General features: G+C 41.9%; 2 protein-coding genes across 9 annotated transcripts in view; one reads left to right on the forward strand and one right to left on the reverse strand.

The window, feature by feature from the left end:
- The window catches only part of COPRS (coordinator of PRMT5 and differentiation stimulator), a 415,601-nt gene that overhangs the window by 281,484 nt on the left and 115,655 nt on the right, over positions 1–18,462 (reverse strand). The window lies entirely within an intron of this gene.
- The window catches only part of ATAD5 (ATPase family AAA domain containing 5), a 69,862-nt gene that overhangs the window by 40,033 nt on the left and 11,367 nt on the right, over positions 1–18,462 (forward strand). For 6 of the 8 annotated variants that reach the window (XM_050763776.1, XM_050763773.1, XM_050763774.1 and 3 more), the window contains 7 exons: positions 2,648–2,727; positions 3,260–3,399; positions 3,496–3,646; positions 10,023–10,199; positions 11,695–11,828; positions 12,276–12,369; positions 13,703–13,767. In XM_050763776.1, coding sequence (XP_050619733.1) covers positions 2,648–2,727; positions 3,260–3,399; positions 3,496–3,646; positions 10,023–10,199; positions 11,695–11,828; positions 12,276–12,369; positions 13,703–13,767 — 841 coding nt within the window. Of the gene's footprint in view, positions 1–2,647; positions 2,728–3,259; positions 3,400–3,495; positions 3,647–10,022; positions 10,200–11,694; positions 11,829–12,275; positions 12,370–13,702; positions 17,972–18,462 lie in introns of those variants that run through there. The other 2 variants (XM_050763779.1, XM_050763780.1) reach the window with 2 other exon arrangements.

Here is an 18,462-nt window from a genome sequence, read left to right on the forward strand (position 1 = left end):
GCTAATATGGTGAAACCCCGTCTCTACTAAAAATACAAAAAACTAGCCGGGCGAGGTGGTGGGCGCCTGTAGTCCCAGCTACTCGGGAGGCTGAGGCAGGAGAATGGCGCAAACCCGGGAGGCGGAGCTTGCAGTGAGCTGAGATCCGGCCACTGCACTCCAGCCTGGGCGACAAAGCGAGACTCCGTCTCAAAAAAAAAAAAAAAAAAAAAAAAGAAATTGTAGTTATAAAGTAATATATTTCCTGATAAAATCTTCAAAAAATGGTAGAAGTTTAAGTGACAAGTAGCCCTCTTTTCTTATATTTCTACTTCTCAGAGATAATCATTGAAAATGTTTTGTAAAAGCTTCCAGAAAAATATTTTATGTATATGTTAGTTCCTTCCTTTCTAACAAATGGGATCACATTACTACTAATTCAGGTCCCCAGTCCTTCATCTTCAATTCTCACATCCAAAAAATTCTGAATAATGAAAGTTTATTGAATTGATTACATGAAATTTGTTGTACCTTTACACTTAGAATTTACAAAATTTTTGTGGTTTTTTTTTGAGACAGAGTCTCACTCGGTCACCCAGGCTGGAGTGTAATAGCATGATCTTGGCTCACTACAGCCGCTGCCTCCCAAGTTCAATAGATTCTCCTGCCTCAGCCTCCTGAGTAGCTGGGACTATAGAGGTGCACCACCATGCCAGGGTAATTTTTGTATTTTTGGTAGAGACAGTTTTGCCATGTTGACCAGGCTGGTCTTGAACTCCTGACCTCAGGTGATCCACTCACCTTGGCCTCCCAAAGTGCTGTGCTGGGATTACAGGTGTCAGCCACTGTGCCCGGCCAGAATTCACATATTTTTTAATAAAAATATTAAGTGATGGCCCAGCGCGGTGACTCATACCTGTAATCCCAGCACTTTGGGAGGCCAAGGCGGGTGGATCACTTGAGGCTAGGAGTTTGAGACCAGCCTGGCCAACATGGTGAAACCCCATCTCTACTAAAAATACAAAAATTAGCTGGGTGTGGTGATGCATGCCTGTAATCCTAGCTACTGGAGAGGCTGAGGCATGAGAATTGCTTGAACCCGGGAGGCGAAGATTGCAGTGAGCCGAGATTGTGCCCGTGTGCTGCAGCCTAGGCGACAGAGTAAGAGTCTGTCTCAAAACAAAACAAAAAAACAAACCAAACCAACTTAAGTGATTATGGGTGTACTGGTAGACCCCATTAGGGGTATTATGTAATATGCAGTATATGTACGAAATAACCTTTTAAGTATCTGAAAAATTAATTCTAAAACAATCTGGCCCAAAGGATTTCATATAAGGATTTATGGACCCATAATTATAGTTAATAGTGTGAACTTGGTACTACTGTTCTTAAGTACTTGTATTGTTCTTTTTTTTTTTTTTTTGTACTGTTCTTCATTCATTTTATCCTTAGAACAGTACTGTGAGCAGTTGGGTACAGTGGCTCAAGCCTGTAATCTCAGTGCTTTCGTAGGCTGAGGCAGGAGGATTGTTTGTGGCCAGGAGTTTGAGAGCAGCCTGGGCAAAATAGGTTGACCCCATCTCTACAAAAAATAAAAAAAATGTTAGGCATGATGGCGCCCACTTGGATTCTGAGCCACTCAGGAGCCTGAGGTGGGAGGGTCACATGAGTCCAAGAATTCGAGGCTGCGGTGAGCTATGATCACACCCCTACACTCCAGTGACAAAGCAAGACTGTCAAAAAAAAAAATACTATGAGCATAAATACTGTTGTCCTCACCTCACAGATGAAGAAACCAAGGCCTAGAGAGGCTGAGTTATTTGTCCAAAGTCACACAGCTAGAAAGTGATGGAACTGGGATTTAAACTCAGGCATTCTGGCTCCAGACTAGAACTTAATCTTTCTGTTGTACATTGTATATTAGGCACCTTTCATGTGATTACACAATATACCGCAGTTCTTTTTTTAAATTTTGAGACAGGGTCTTGCTCTGTTGCCCAGGCTGGAGTACAGTGGTGGAATCTTGGCTCACTGCAAGCTTCGCCTCTCAAGCTCAAGCCATCCTCCCACCTGAGCCTCCCAAGCCAGGCATGGTGCCCCACCATTCCTGGCTAATGTTTTTTGTAGAGACAGGTTTCGCTGTGTTGCCCAGGCTGGTTTCAAATTCCTGAGCTCAAGCAATTCATCTGCCTCCGCCTCCCAAAGTGCTGGGATTACAGGCCTGAGCCACTGTGCCTGCCCTGCCACCTCAGTTCTTTTTAATTGCTGTATACTGGTTTCTAAGTGACTGTACTATAATGTATTTTTTCCCCACTGGTGTATTTTTATGTTTTTCCTGTTAGAGGCTAATATGAACAATGCTACAGTGAATATTCTTGCACATACAGTCTTATATATTTTTGGCAGAAACTACTAAATGTTCATGTCCATGTAAAACTATTTTACTCTTTAATTGATTCACAAGCACTATGGAGTGTTTAGAAACTAACAATATGCCATATAAAGCTGTACTAGTAAAAATAACAAGAAGGCCCTTCATCAGTTGAATGGCCAATGCCAGAGAAACTAACAATATGCCATAACTTCCCCCAATAATCATTTTAACATAAAGTCTAAGGCATAGCTATATTCTGTGAATTATTTTTATTACATTTTCTTGTGGCAGTTGGTTGAAAGACTGGAAAAGAAGAGCTGAATTGGAAGAAAGGCAGAATCTGAAGGGAAAAAGAGATGAGAAACAGGAAGGTATCTTGTGTCTTTTTTTTACCGTTTCACTGAACATTTTTAGTTACATTAACTAAAACTTTGTATAAAATTTCTTAATTGGTATTTTATATTTGATTTTCTGCTTTTTTTTTTTTGAGACAGAGTCTCACTCTGTCACCCAGGCTGGAGTGCAATGGTGTGATCTCGGCTCACTGCAACCTCCGCCTCCTGGGTTCAAGTGATTCTCTCACCTCAGCCTACTTGAGTACCTGGGACTATAGGCATGTGTCACCACACCTGGCTAATTTTTGTATTTTTAGTAGAGATGGGGTTTCACCATGTTGGCCAGGCTGGTCTTGAACTCCTGACCTTGTGATCTGCCCGCCTTGGCTTCCCAAAATGCTGGAATTACAGGCATGTACCACCATACCCGGCCTGATTTTCTACTTTTTATAAAGTAATATTTCAGCATTTATTGCAAGAAGTTTGTGGGATTTAATCATTGGATTTCATAAGGTAGAACTGCTTCCTCAGCAATTATCATTTTATATGCATTTGAATAATTTTTCAGATTTCTCGGGTGGCATAGACTTTAAAGGCAGTTCAGATGATGAAGAGAGTCGTCTTTGCAATACTGTCCTTATAACAGGGCCAACAGGAGTGGGAAAAACTGCTGCTGTGTATGCTTGTGCCCAGGAGCTTGGATTTAAGGTTAGTAACAGCTATGATGAGAGAATGTCAGTGTAATAATTACCCTTGGATTAAAAAGAGACATAAACCATTCTCCCTTCGTTTTTCTTCTTTTAGATATTTGAAGTGAATGCCTCTTCCCAGCGCAGTGGTAGACAAATTCTATCTCAGTTGAAGGAAGCTACTCAGTCCCATCAAGTAGATAAACAAGGTGTAAACTCACAAAAACCCTATTTTTTTAATAGCTACAACATAGGCAAGTCACCAAGTAAGTAAATTATTTTCCTTAAGCCATAATGTTTCGAAAAAAACAAAACCCAAGAAAATAATGTCAATTATCAACATTTTGCCATTTATTTTTAATCTTCTACATGTACACATATTCCCTGTCCACCCCTGCCAGATTATTTTAAAATAAATCTGAAGACCATCATATCATTTCACCCCTACATTCTTCAATATTTATCTCTATCTGATAAGGACTTCTAAAAAAGCATAACTATAATATCATAATCAGACCCAATAGAGTTAACAACCAGCCTAAGCAGCATAGCGAGACCTTGTCTCTACAAATAATAAAAAATAAATTAGCTAGGTGTGGTGGTGTATGCCTGTAGTCCCAGCTACTCTGGAAGTTGATGTGGGAGGATCACTTGAGCCTAGAATGTTGAGGCTGCAGTGAGCTGTGATTGGGCCACTGCACTCCAGCCTTGGTGACAGTGTGAGTCCCTATCTCCAAAAAAAAGATCTATTTAACTGTATTCCTTCATATCATCTCATACACAGTCTAATGTCAGTTTTCTATTGTTTCAAATGATTTGTTCAAATCTAGATCCAAACAAAGTTCATATCTTACATTTGATTCAGGTCTTTTACCTTTTTTTTTTTTTGAGACAGAGTCTCGCTCTGTCGCCCGGGCTGGAGTGCAGTGGCCGGATCTCAGCTCACTGCAAGCTCCGCCTCCTGGGTTTAGGCCATTCTCCTGCCTCAGGCTCCCGAGTAGCTGGGACTACAGGCGCCTGCCATCTCGCCCGGCTAGTTTTTTTGTATTTTTTAGTAGAGACAGGGTTTCACCGTGTTAGCCAGGATGGTCTCGATCTCCTGACCTCGTGATCCGCCCATCTCGGCCTCCCAAAGTGCTGGGATTACAGGCTTGAGCCACCGCGCCCGGCCAAGTCTCTTAACTTTCTTTTACGCTCGCTAACAATTCACTCACCTTTCTTTTCATGTCATTTATTTGTTGAAGAATTTGAGTCATTTGTCATGAAATTTTTCACATTCTAGATTTGTCTGCTGATTATATCCTCATGGTATCAGTTAACATAGTCCTCTTCCCTGTATTTCTTGTAAACTGGCAGTTAGATCTATGGGCTTGATTAGACTCAGGTTCTGTTCTGGGTCTGGCATACATGTATAGGTGGCCTGCGTACTTCCTATGACATCATAGCAGATTATCCATTGTAGATTACAAAATGATAATTTTATAATTATCTCTTTTGCATTTATTAGAATTTTAAAAGGAAGCACTATTCCTCATCAACTCTTTGGATGCTTTGAAATACAGTTTGTAGGCACCAGAAATGCTTCATTCTTTCCTTTATTTATTAGTACTTAGAGTGATGGTGTCCTAGCAACCTTGACAGTTGACCAGTGAGTTTTTGTGCAGTTTAATTTTTTAAGTGTTATTATGAATTCATGGATTTTTATATATAATATGTTTCACCTCTTTGTGTTTATTATTTCTTTGTTGCTTTGAAGATTTTCTCACTGGTTTTAAGTAATTTGATTATGACGTGCCTTGGTGTACTTCTCTTCATGTTTCTTGTGCTTGGGATTTGTTGAGTTTCTTGCATATATGAGTTTATAGTTGGGAAGATCAGAGTTGATAAAATTTCAACCAGTATTTCTTGAAATATTTTTTCTGTCCTCCCCATTTCCTTTGGCAACTCCAGTTATTATTATAGGTATTTTAGACTACTTGAAATTGTCTCCTGGCACACTGATGCTTTGTTCAATTTTTTAGTCTTTTTCCTTTTTTTGTTTCAGTTTGGTTAGTTATTATCACTGTTTATTCAAGTTTATACATCTTTTCTTCTGTAGTATCTAGTATGCTGTCACTGCTATAAGTGTAGTTTTCATTTTTAGAAGTTTGATTTGGGTCCTTTTTGTATCTTCTGTGTTTCTACTTACCATGTATCCAGTCTTTCCTCTAGGTGTTTGAACATATCACTTATAACAACTGTTTTAATGGTCTTGGTTACTAATTCTATCATCCATGTAATTTTTTTTTTTTTTTTTTTTGAGACGGAGTCTCGCTCTTGTCACCCAGGCTGGAGTGCAGTGGCACAATCTTGGCTTGCTGCAAGCTCCGCCTCCTGGGTTCAAGCGATTCTCCTGCCTCAGCCTCCCCGAGTAGCTTGGATTATAGGCACCCGCCACCACGTCCAGCTAATTTTTTTTGTATTTTTAGTAGAGACAGGGTTTGACCATGGTGGCCAGGCTGGTCTCGAACTCCTGACCTCAGGTGATCCACCTGCCTTGGCCTCCTCAAGTTTCTCTTTCTTTTTTTTCTTTTTCTTTTCTTTTTTTTTTTTTTTTTTTGAGATGGAGTCTCACACTGTCGCCCATGCTAGAGTGTGGTGGTGCGATCTTGGCTCACTGCAACCTCCGCCTCCCAGGTTCAAGTGATTCTCCTGCCTCAGCCTCCCAAGTAGCTGGGATTACAGGCGCCCGCCATCATGGCCAGCTAATTTTTTTGTATTTTTAGTAGAGATGGCGTTTCACTATGTTGGCCAGGCTGGTCTCAAATTCCTGACCTTGTAATCCGCCCACCTCAGCCTCCCAGAGTGCTGGGATTACAGGCATGAACTACTGCACCTGGCCAACCTCCTTAGGTTTCTAGTGCAGTCTCAACTCAGAAAACATGGATTGACTTTCCCCTCACTATGGAAATTTTCTCGGGGCAATAGGCTGGGCAATTCTAGTGTTCACCTTATTTGTTATTTGTATCTCAGAGATTACTATCCAGTGTTGCTTGATGACAAAAGTCTTGAAAAGTGTTATTTCATATATTATGTCCAGTTTTCTTGTTGTTCTTATTTCTGATGGGAGGATAAATCCAGTGCCAGTTCTTTTTTTTTTTTTTTTTTTTTTTTTTTTTTTGAGACGGAGTCTTGCTCTGTAGCCCGGGCTGGAGTGCAGTGGCCGGATCTCAGCTCACTGCAAGCTCCGCCTCCCGGGTTTAGGCCATTCTCCTGCCTCAGCCTCGGAGTAGCTGGGACTACAGGCGCCCGCCACCTCGCCCGGCTAGTTTTTTGTATTTTTAGTAGAGACGGGGTTTCACGGTGTTAGCCAGGATGGTCTCGATCTCCTGACCTCGTGATCCGCCCGTCGCGGCCTCCCAAAGTGCTGGGATTACAGGCTTGAGCCACCGCGCCCGGCCCCAGTGCCAGTTCTATACCTTGGCTGGAAGCAGAATCCCATCTTACTTTCTTTTGGTGCTCATATTTTTCCATCTTTGGCTAGCGGGGAACTATTTTAATTGGTTTGTGTCCTTTTGACATTACCCAGCAATAGTTGATATTTTCCTTGCTTTCCGGCATGTTAGGATGTCCCAGACCTATATAGTTAGCTGTTTCTGCAAGAAGGTGGTTCTTTTGGTGTGAAATTTCTTTTCTTTTTTTTATTTTTTTGAGACGGAATCTTGCTCTGTCGCCAGGTTGGAGTGTAGTGGCGTGATATTGGCTCACTGCAACCTCTGTCTCCCGGGTTCAAGTGATTCTCATGCCTCAGCCTCCCAAGCAGCTGAGACTACAGGTGTGCACCACCATGCTCGGCTAATATTTGTGTTTTTAGTAGAGACAGGGTTTCACCATGTTGGCCAGGCTGGTCTCGAACTCCTAACCTCAGGTGATCCATCTGCCTTGGACTCTTGAAGTGCTGGGATTACAGGTGTGAGCCACTGTGCCTGGCCAAATTTTTTAGAAAGAATATATTGATATAGTTTAGCCAACTACTCACTGAGTATCTTAAAATAAAAATTGCCTTTTTTTTTTTTTTTTTTTTTTTTTGAGATGGAGTCTCACTCTGCCGCCCAGGCTGGAGTGCAGTGGCCAGATCTCGGCTCACTGCAAGCTCTGCCTCCCGGGTTCACGCCATTCTCCTGCCTCAGCCTCCTGAGTAGCTGGGACTACAGGCGCCCGCCACCTCGCCCGGCTAGTTTTTTGTATTTTTTAATAGAGACGGGGTTTCACCGTGTCAGCCAGGATGGTCTCGATCTCCTGACCTCGTGATCCGCCCGTCTCGGCCTCCCAAAGTGCTGGGATTACAGGCTTGAGCCACCGCGCCCGGCCAAAATTGCCTTTTTTAAAATTATTTTTTGAAAAGACAAGGTCTTCCTCTGTTGCCCAGGTTGGATTGCAGTGATGCAATAATGGCTCATTGCAAACTTGAACTCCTGGGCTCAGATAATCCTCCTGCTTTAGCCTCCCAGAGTGCTGGGATTGCGGGTATGAACCACTGCACCTGGCTAAGCATGTATTTTTAAAACCAGTCTTTGGGCTAGGTGCAGTAGATCATACTGCACTTTGGGAGGCCCAGGCAGGTGGATCACAAGGTCAGGAGTTTGATACCAGGCTGGCCAACATGGTGAAATGCTGTCTCTACTAAAAATAGAAAAATTAGCCAGGCGTGGTGGTGCATACCTGTAATCCCAGCTAATTGGGAGACTGAGGCAGGAGAATTGCTTGAACTTGAGAGGTGGAGTGTAATTACAGTGAGCTGAGATTGTGCTACTGTACTCCAGCCCGGGCAACAGTGTGAGACTCCGTCTCAGAAAAATTAAATAAATAAAACCAGTCCTTGGACTGGTATTCATACATGATCAAGCAGTCCTTGGTCTATATCAAAATAAGAAAAATAAGGACAAAGGCTGGGCACGGTGGCTCATGCCTGTAATCCCAGCACTTTGGGAGGCCGAGGCGGGCGGATCATGAAGTCAGGAGATTGAGACCATCCTGGCCAACATGGTGAAATCCCGTCTCTACTAAAAATACAGAAATTAGCTGGGCATGGTGGCACGTGCTTGTAATCCCAGCTACTTGGGAGGCTGAGGTAGGAGAATCACTTGAACTCAGAAGGCAGACATTGCAGTGAGCTGAGATCGTGCCACTGCACTCCAGCCTGGTGACAGAGCGAGACTCCGTCTCAAAAGAAACAACAACCAAAAAAAGGACAAAATGGTGAGTGTTTTTTATAAATTGATATCTATTCAACATATATATATATGTGTATATATATATATATATTTTTTTTTGAGACAGAGTCTTGCTCTGTCGCCCAGGCTGCAGTGCAGTGGCACTATCTCGGCTTACTGCAAGCTCCGCCTCCCAGGTTCACGCCATTCTCCTGCCTCAGCCTCCCCAGTAGCTGGGACTCCAGGCGCCTGCCATCACCTCCGGCTAATTTTTTGTATTTTTAGTAGAGACGGGGTTTCACCGTGTTAGCCAGGATGGTCTCGATTTCCTGACCTTGTGATCTGCCTGCCTCGGCCTCCGAAAGTGCTGGGATTACAGGCGTGAGCCACCACGCCTGGCCTGTGACAGCTTTTTTAACCTCGAGATTTTCAGTAAACTTATCGAACACCTCTAATATACAAGGGCTATGATAAGATCTATGGAGACAGAGGGTACCAAAAAAGAATAAGACACAGATATGGAACTGTGAACATGAGATGGTATGTGAGGAGCATCCTGTTCTGAGGCCATACAGTAATTAGGATTTGTAAGGAATAAATCCAGGTACCTAGAGGGGAAGAGAGGATGTATTCTGTGGAAAAATGCCACGGAGCTTCTGGAGAATAGAGGTGAACTATTTATTTTTTAACTTTTTATCTATCTTCCAAAGCATCTCTAGAAATACATATTATTGGCTTGCAATTTACTGCAGGTCTAAATTAAAGTTGAACAACAAAGTTTTGTAATGTGCTCAGTGTATACTGTTATTTTCCCTCCATCCTCTTCTGACTTTAAGCAGGTGTAGAAAAAAATGAACGGAGGGATTGTGAACAGTATTTGTTGTAAGAATGTGTATTTGTGGCTGGGTACAGTGGCCCACGCTTGTAATCCTAGCACTTTAGGAGGCTGAGGCAGGCGGATTGCTTGAGCTCAGGAGTTTGAGACCAGCCTGGACAACATGGCAAAACCCCATCTCTACTAAAAATACAAACGATTAGCCAGGCATTGTGGTGTGCTCCTGTAGTCCCAGCTACTTGGGGGTTGGGCGGGAGGATTGCTTGAGCCTGAGAGGTGGAGACTGCAGTGAGCTGAGATCATACCACTTCACTCCAGCCTGGTTGACAAAGTGAGACCCTGTCTCAAAACAAAAAAACAAAACAAAACAAAAACAAAGAATGTGTATTTCTTGAGGAGTCGTGTCTTTTCTAAATGACTGGCTTAACCTTCTGTACTGGTAGAATAAATAAATATAGTAATATTTGAATGTACAAAGTATTTGTAAGAATGAAAGAAAATTTCTGTCTTGAATTTTTTAACTGTTAAGAGTAGAAATACAGAATGTGGCTAACTATCTGGCTACCTGTATGATTTTTAGAATATTTATCTTTAAATGCAATTTGTTTTGGGCAGAAAAAATAAGCTCCCCTAAGAAAGTTGTTACATCACCAAGAAAAGTTCCTCCACCATCACCAAAAAGTAGTGGGCCAAAGCGAGCACTTCCTCCCAAAACCTTGGCAAATTATTTTAAAGTATCTCCCAAACCTAAAAATAATGAAGAACTAGGAATGCTTCTGGAAAATAATAAAGGTAAGACATTAAATTGACAAATTATATATTTTTTAATAATAATGACCCTTATACATAAAAATATGAACACATTTTACGAGTTCCTGTTGCTATTTATTAAATCTCAGCTACACTGAAGATTCTACATATAGAAGTGTTAATATTTTGTTTTAGTTTATTTTGGAGACAGAGTCTTGCTCTATTGCCAGGCCAGGCTGGAGTGCAGTGGCACGATTTTGGCTCACTGCAACCTCCTCCTCCTGGGTTCAAGCAATTCTGCTGCTGCAGCCTCCTGAGTAGCTGGGATTACTGGCACACACCACCACACCCAGCTAATTTTTGTATTTTTAGTAAAGATGGGGTTTTGCAAAAAAAAAAAAAAAAAAAAAAAAAAAAAAAAGGGCCGGGCGTGGTGGCTCAAGCCTGTAATCCCAGCACTTTGGGAGGCCGAGACGGGTGGATCACGAGGTCAGGAGATCGAGACCATCCTGGCTAACACGGTGAAACCCCATCTCTACTAAAAAATACAAAAAACTAGCCGGGCGAGGTGGCGGGTGCCTGTAGTCCCAGCTACTCGGGAGGCTGAGGCAGGAGAATGGCGTGAACCCGGGAGGCGGAGCTTGCAGTGAGCCGAGATCTGGCCACTGCACTCCAGCCTGGGCGACAGAGCGAGACTCTGTCTCAAAAAAAAAAAAAAAAAAGGCCGGGCGCGGTGGCTCAAGCCTGTAATCCCAGCACTTTGGGAGGCCGAGACGGGCGGATCACGAGGTCAGGAGATCGAGACCATCCTGGCTAACACGGTGAAACCCCGTCTCTACTAAAAAATACAAAAAACTAGCCGGGCGAGGTGGCGGGCGCCTGTAGTCCCAGCTACTTGGGAGGCTGAGACAGGAGAATGGCGTAAACCCGGGAGGCGGAGCTTGCAGTGAGCCGAGATCGCGCCACTGCACTCCAGCCTGGGTGACAGAGCCAGACTCCGTCTCAAAAAAAAAAAAAAAAAAAAGATGGGGTTTTGCCATATTGGCCAGACTGGTTTTGAACTCCTGACCTCAAGTGATCCACCCACCTTAGCATCCCAAAGTACTGGGATTACAGACATGAGCCACCATGCCCAGCTTGTTTCAGTTTTTGTTTGTTTGTTTGAGATGGAGTCTCACTCTTTCATCCAGGCTGGAGTGCAGTGGCGTGATCTTGGGTCACTGCAACCTCTGTCTCCTGGGTTCAAGTGATTCTCCTGCCTCAGCCACCTGTGTAGCTGAGATTACAGGTGTGTGCCACCAATACCGACTAATTTTTTTATTTTTAATAGAGTAGGGATTTCACCATGTTGGTCTCGAACCCCTGACCTCAGGTGATCCACCTGCCTCCCAAAGTGCTGGGATTACAGGCATGAGCCACCACGCCCGTCCTATTTCAGTTTTGATAATGGATTTCAGTTTGAGCTTATTCTGTGGATATATCCAGTGTCTTAGCAAAAGTTGATTTTACCTAAAATATCAATATTGTATTTATGCAGGAATAAAAAATTCTTTTGAACAGAAACAAATTACTCAGACTAAATCTACAAATGCAACTAATTCAAATGTCAAAGACGTTGGAGCTGAAGAACCCAGCAGAAAAAATGCAACATCTCTTATTCTTTTTGAGGAGGTAGGCTTATAGAAGTATACATTTGTGAGAGCTCATGATTAAGACTTACTTTAAAGAATACAGTATGTTTTCTTATAAAGAATTGCAAAATAGCTAAAGAGGTCGGGAATACATGTATCTGAAATTAAAGCAAATGAAACTGTCCACTCTAGAATAATTTTTCAGGGAGATGATTAATTCATGGCTGCTAATTATTGTTAAATGATTGTATAAATTCTGATTCATATATATCTAGTTAATAGGTGGCTGCATTTGTTTTTAACATTTGATAGTTGATAATTTTAAAATTCATTATAGTGTATGACATAAACTTTCAACATGGGCTGAATTCACACTTCATAAATTCATAAATTTTGTCTCTAACAGACATATAGAATATTTACTATGTATACATAACTGATATTAGTGTATTGTTATTACATTAATATTCTAATAAACTGTTGGTAGGTTGATGTAATTTTTGATGAAGATGCTGGGTTTTTGAATGCAATCAAAACATTCATGGCAACAACTAAACGACCTGTAATCCTTACTACAAGTGGTAGGTAACAATGATTTTACTTCAGTTAAACAGTTACTCAAATCTGTAGTTCATCTGCAGAGTGGAGTAATTATAATTAACTCACAAATAGCAATTACTTTTAAAAATGGATACTACTTTGGATTACTATATTGGGTGTTAGATATTTAGAAAGTGGAGAACAATCTCTAGAATGCAAATAAGAGATCTAGTAAAGGTATTTTAGTAGGGAAAGTACTAGATTCTTCTCCTGGCGTCCTTATCATACCTATGATTAGATCACTAAATCTTATTTAGTGGTCAAATTTTTTATGGAACCCAACCTTTCCGTTGTTCCTTAATACTGAACTTAGCCACTCTTTTGCCCCTGATAACACTTTCTTATGGATTATTGTATATTTAGCTATCATCAGCCTAACAGAATTGATCCATCTTCTAAAGAATTATCACAGAATGTTTCATTTAAAAAACTAATTCAATTTCTTTTTAAAAAAATTGGAAATACTATAATAATATTCTAATATTTTTCCAGTTATAAATATTCATGAGACTAGACTCTACTTACAAATTAATGCCCATTTGGTAGTGATTGTACTCTAAAAATATTGAGAAAAATCTTATTAATCACAAGTTAGGTGGGTTTTTTGTTTGTTTTGTTTGTTTGTTTGTTTGTTTGTTTGAGACAGAGTCTCGCTCTATTGCCCAGGCTGGAGTGCAATGGTGCCATCTCGGCTCACTGCAACCTCCAACCTCTGCCTCCTGAGTTCAGGCGATTCTCCTGTCTCAGCCTCCTGAGTAGATGGGACTACAGGCACACACCACCATGCCCAGCTAATTTTTGTATTTTTAGTAGAGACAGGGTTTCACCATATTGGTCAGGCTGGTTTCGAACTGCTGACCTCAAGTGATCCACCTGCCTTGGCCTCCCAAAGTGCTGGGATTACAGGCATGAGGCACCATGCCCAGCTGGTAGTTTTATTAGAAGATCATAGTTGGCCAGGTGTGGTGGCTTACGCCTTTAATCCCACCACTTTGGGAGGCTAAGGTGGGCACTTGAACCTAGGAGTTTTGAGATCAGCCTGGGCACCATAGTGAGACCCCCATCACTACAAAAAAACTTAAAAATTATCTGGGCGTGGCAGCTTGAGTTTATAATCCTAGCTGCTTGGGAAGCTGAAGCAGAGGATCACTTGAGCCCAGGAGTTTGAGGCTGCAGTGAGCTATGACTGTACCACAGCACTAGGCGGTGGTGGGGAGGGGGGTGCTGAATATTTTCATAGAAAAGTATAACTGGAAAAAGTTACTTAGTGGTCTTAATGTTTAAGAATGTTTTTGTGTGTGTGTGTGTGTGTAGATCCAACATTTAGTTTAATGTTTGATGGCTGCTTTGAAGAAATCAAGTTCAGTACTCCTTCCCTGGTAAGTTTTAAATTTTGATAACCATAAATTACATATCACAATCATGTAAAAGTAATTTATTATTAAATACAGCTATAATTTAGCCAGGTGTGGTATCATGCCTATACTCCCAGCTACTTGGGAGGCTGAGGCAGGAAGATCACTTGAGCCCAGGAGGTGGAGGTTACAGTGAGCTGGAATTGTGCCACTGTACTCTAGCCTGGTCAATCAATCAATCAATCAGGCTAGGTACAGTTGCTCATGCCTGTAATCCCAGCACTTTGGGAGGCTGAGGAGGGCGGATTGCTTGAGCTGTGGAGTTCGAGACCAGCTTGGGCAACATGGCAAAACCCTGTCTCTACATAAAAATACAAAAAATTAGCCAGGCATGGTGGCACATGCCTGTAGTCCTACCTACTCAGGAGGCTGAGGTGGGACAATTGCTTGAGCCCAGGAGGTCCAGGCTGTGGCTGCAGTGAGCTGTGATTGTACTGCTGCATTCCAGCCTGGGTGACAGAGCAAGACTCTGTCTCAAAAAAAATAAATACCTGGCTGGGTGTGGTGGCTCACGCCTGTAATCCCAGCACTTTGGGAGGCCGAGGAGGGTGGATCACCTGAGGTCGGGAGTTCGAGACCAGTCTGACCAACATGGTGAAACCCCGTCTCTATTAAAAATACAAAATTAGCCGGACGTGGTGGCGCATGCCTGTAATCCCAGCTACTCGGGAGGCTGTGGCAGGAGAATCGCCGGAATTCAGGAGGTTGCGGTGAGCCAAGATCGTGCTATTGCACTCCAGCCTGGGCAACAAGAGTGAAACTACGTCTCCAAAAAAAAAAAAGAAAGAAAAAGAAAAAAAAGCTATGATTTAAATGTGGTTTCCTTTTTTTTTTTTTTCTTTGAGACGGAGTCTTGCTCTGTCGCCCAGGCTGGAGTGCAGTGGCCGGATCTCAGCTCACTGCAAGCTCCGCCTCCCGGGTTCACGCCATTCTCCTGCCTCAGCCTCCCATAAATGTGGTTTCTAAGGAATATGTTAAAATTTTTAAGTTTTAGGACTTCTGATATTTCTTTTTTTTTTTTTTTGCTTTAAAAATGTTTTTTCTTAAATTAAAAAAAATTTTTATGAGGCTCCAATGTTCACTAGGTTTTTTGCCTAGTAACAGTGCTTTTCTGAGGTAAAATTTAAATGGAGTTAAAATTCCCTTGCATGAATAACCTAATGAATGTATTTTGTACATGTAACATATGTAAAAATCAGTGTCATCATTATGCAGATCAGAATATAGAGCATTTCCATTACCTCCTGAAGTTCTCATGGACCCTTTCTAGTAAGAATCCCCTTTTCCACCAGAAGTCACCACCTTTTTTTTTTTTCTTTCTTACAATGATGAACAAGGCACTTTTTTAACCTTTAAAAAGAAAGTTTTTGTGTGCGTGTCTTTTTTTTCTTACTTTTTCCTTTTTCTTTTTTGTTTTTCATTCTTCTAAAAAAAAAAGTTTTAAAAATTAACATTAAGTTGCTGGGCATGGTGGCTCATACTTGTAATCCCAGCACTTTGGGAGGTTGAGGTTAGAGGATTGCTTGAGGCCAGCAGTTCCAGGCTGCAGTGAGCTATGATTGTAGTCAGGTCAATTTTATTGTATGGGTTCTTGATTTTTTTAGGTGAGGTCTCACTCTTCACCCAAGCTGGAGTGTAGTGGCACAATTGCCCTGTTGCCCAGGCTGGAGTGTGGTGGCACGATCTTGGCTCACTGCAACCTCCAACTCCTGGGTTCAAGCAATTCTCCCACCTCAGCCTCCCTAGTAACTGGGAATGGAGATGCATACCACCGCACCTGGCTAATTTTTTTTGTATTTTTAGTAGAGATGGGATTTCACCATGTTGGCCAGACTGGCTTTGAACTCCTGACCTGAAATAATCCACCCACCTTGGCCTCCTAAAGTGTTAGGATTACAGGCGTGAGCCACCACTCCTGACCCTGTTCTTTCTTTTAAATTGTGTTTCTTAGCTGGAGGCAGTGGCTCACGCCTGTAATCCCAGCACTTTGGGAGGCAGAGTCCAGGAGTTTGAGACCGCTTGAGTCCAGGAGTTTGTGACCGACTTGGGAAACGTGGTGAAACCCTGTCTCTACAAAAAATTTAAAAAATTAGCTGGACGTGGTAGCGCACACCTGTAGTCCCAGCTACTTGGGAGATTGAGGTGGGAGGATCACTTGAGCATGGGAGGCAGAGGTTGCAGTGAGCCAAGATCATGCCACCACACTCCAGCCTGGGTGACAGCACAAGACCCTGTCTCAAAAAAAAAAAAAAAAAAAAAATTGTTTCTCTTAACACATAATTGAATATTTTTAAAAATTTGTCTAAACAGGCTGGGCGCTATGCTCATGCCTATAATGCTAGGACTTTAGGAGGCCAAAGTGGGTGGATCCCTTGAGCCTAGGAGTTCAAGACCAGCCTGGGCAACCTTGGCAAAATCCTGTCTCTACAAAAAGCACAAAAATTAGCTGGATGTAAAAAGAAAGAAAAAAAGAAAGAAAATTAACTGGGTATAGTGGCATGTGCCTGTAGTCCCAGCTACTTGGGAGGCTGAGGCAGGAGGATTGCCTGAACTTGGGAGGTAGAGGTTGCAGGAAGCCAAGATCGCACCAGAGCACCCCAGCTTTCCAGAGCGAGACTCTGGGGAAAAAAAAAGAAAAAAAAAAAATTTGTCTAGACTCTGCAGTCTTTTGGATTAACCAAGTGTATTATTTCATTTTACCTTCACTGTTGACTTTCAGCTATATGCTCATATGGCCTCCACTAGCCAGATTAGGCTATTGAGCTTTTAAAATGTGGTTAGTCTACAGTTAATAAAAGATCATATTTTGTGTGATAATAATTGTATGAAATGTTCAGAATAGGCAAATTTATAGAGACAGAAAGTGGATTCATAGCTGCCTAAGTCTAGAGGAGCTAGGTAGAAATAGGGAGTGACTGGGGTTTCTTTTGGGGATGATGAAAATGCTCTGTAATTAGATAGTGGTAATGGGTGCAAAACTCTAGATATACTAAAACCATTGAATTTTACATGTTAAGTGGGTGAATTGTATAGTATATGAATTATATCTAAATATGGCTTATTATGTATTTTTAAAATGGCTAGTCTGAATTAGTTTGTGCTAAAAGTGTAATATAAACACTTTTTTTTTTTTTTTTTTTTTTTTTTTTTTGGAGACAGGGTCTCACTCTATTTCCTAGGCTGGAGTGTAGTGGCTCAATCTCAGCTCACTGCAACCTCTACCTCCTGGGCTCAAGCAATACTCCCACCTCAGCCTCCCAAGTAGCTGGGACGATAGGCGTGTGCCACCACACTCAGCTAATTAAAAATATTTTTTTGTAGAGATGAGGTCTCACTATATTGCCCAGACTGATCCTGAATTCCTGAGCTCAAGTAATACTCCTGCCTCAGCCTCCCAAAGTGCTGGTATTATATGCGTGAGCCACAGTGCCTGGCTAACACCAGATTTTGAGGACTAAGTGCAAAAAATAGGAATGTAACACATCTCACTAATTTTTGTATTGATTACTTTTTGCAATAATATTTGGATATATTGTTGTAAGAGAATGTAGTAAAATTAATTATTATTATAATTTTTTGAGACGGAGTCTCACTATGTCGCCCAGGCTAGAGTGCACTGGCGCAATCACTGGCTTACTACAAGCTCCACCTCCCGGGTTCCTGTGATTCTCCTGTCTTAGCCTCCCAAGTAGCTGGGGCTACAGGCGCCCTCTACCATGCCTGGCTAATTTTTTTTGTATTTTTTAGTAGAGATGGGGTTTCACCGTGTTAGCCAGAATGGTTTCGATCTCCTGACCTCGTGATCCACCAGCTGTGGCCTCCCAAAGTGCTGGAATTAGAGGCGTGAGCCACCGCACCTGGCTCTAAAATTAATTTTACTTGTTTCTTTAATTTTTTAATGTGGCTCCTGGAAATTTTAAATTATATAGCTTGGTGTTTAAAATTTTTGTATTAAAAAATTTGCTTTTGGTAAAGAACACGTAACAGTGTACAGTTGAGTAGTGTTAAGTATATTCACACTGTTCTTGCAAAACTGAAATTCTATGCTCGTTAAATCAAACTCCCTGTTTCCTCCTGTCCAGTAGTTGCTGGCAACTACCATTTTACTTTGTTTATGTGAATTTGACTACTCTAGATATAAATGGAATCATACTGATTTGGCTTTTTGGGACCGATTTTTTTTTTTTTTTTTTTTTGAGATGGAGTTTTGCTGTGTTGCCAGGCTGGAGTGCAGTGGCGCGATCTCGGTCACTGCAACCTCTGCCTCTCGGTTTCAAGCGATTCTCCTGCCTCAGCCTCCCAAAGTACTGGGATTACAGGCCTGAGCCATCGCGCCCAGCTGTGACTGGCTTATTTCACTTAGCATAACATCCTCAAGGTTCACCTAAGTCATAGTATATATATAGCTTACAGTGTTTTACTTGCATTACATTTCTTTTCTTTCTTTTTTTTTTTAAAGATGTAGTCTTCGCTTTGTCACCTGGACTGGAGTGCAGTGGCGCAATCTCCGCTCACTGCAACCTCTGCCTCCCTCCCGGGTTCAAGCAATTCTCTTGCCTCAGCCTCCCGAGTAGCTGGGACTACAGGCACGTGCCACCACGCCCGGCTAATTTTTTTTTTTTTTTTTTTTTTTTTTTTTTTTGAGACGGAGTCTCGCTG

Source organism: Macaca thibetana, chromosome 16 (genome assembly GCF_024542745.1).
Source record: "Macaca thibetana thibetana isolate TM-01 chromosome 16, ASM2454274v1, whole genome shotgun sequence".
Lineage (NCBI taxonomy): Eukaryota > Metazoa > Chordata > Mammalia > Primates > Cercopithecidae > Macaca > Macaca thibetana.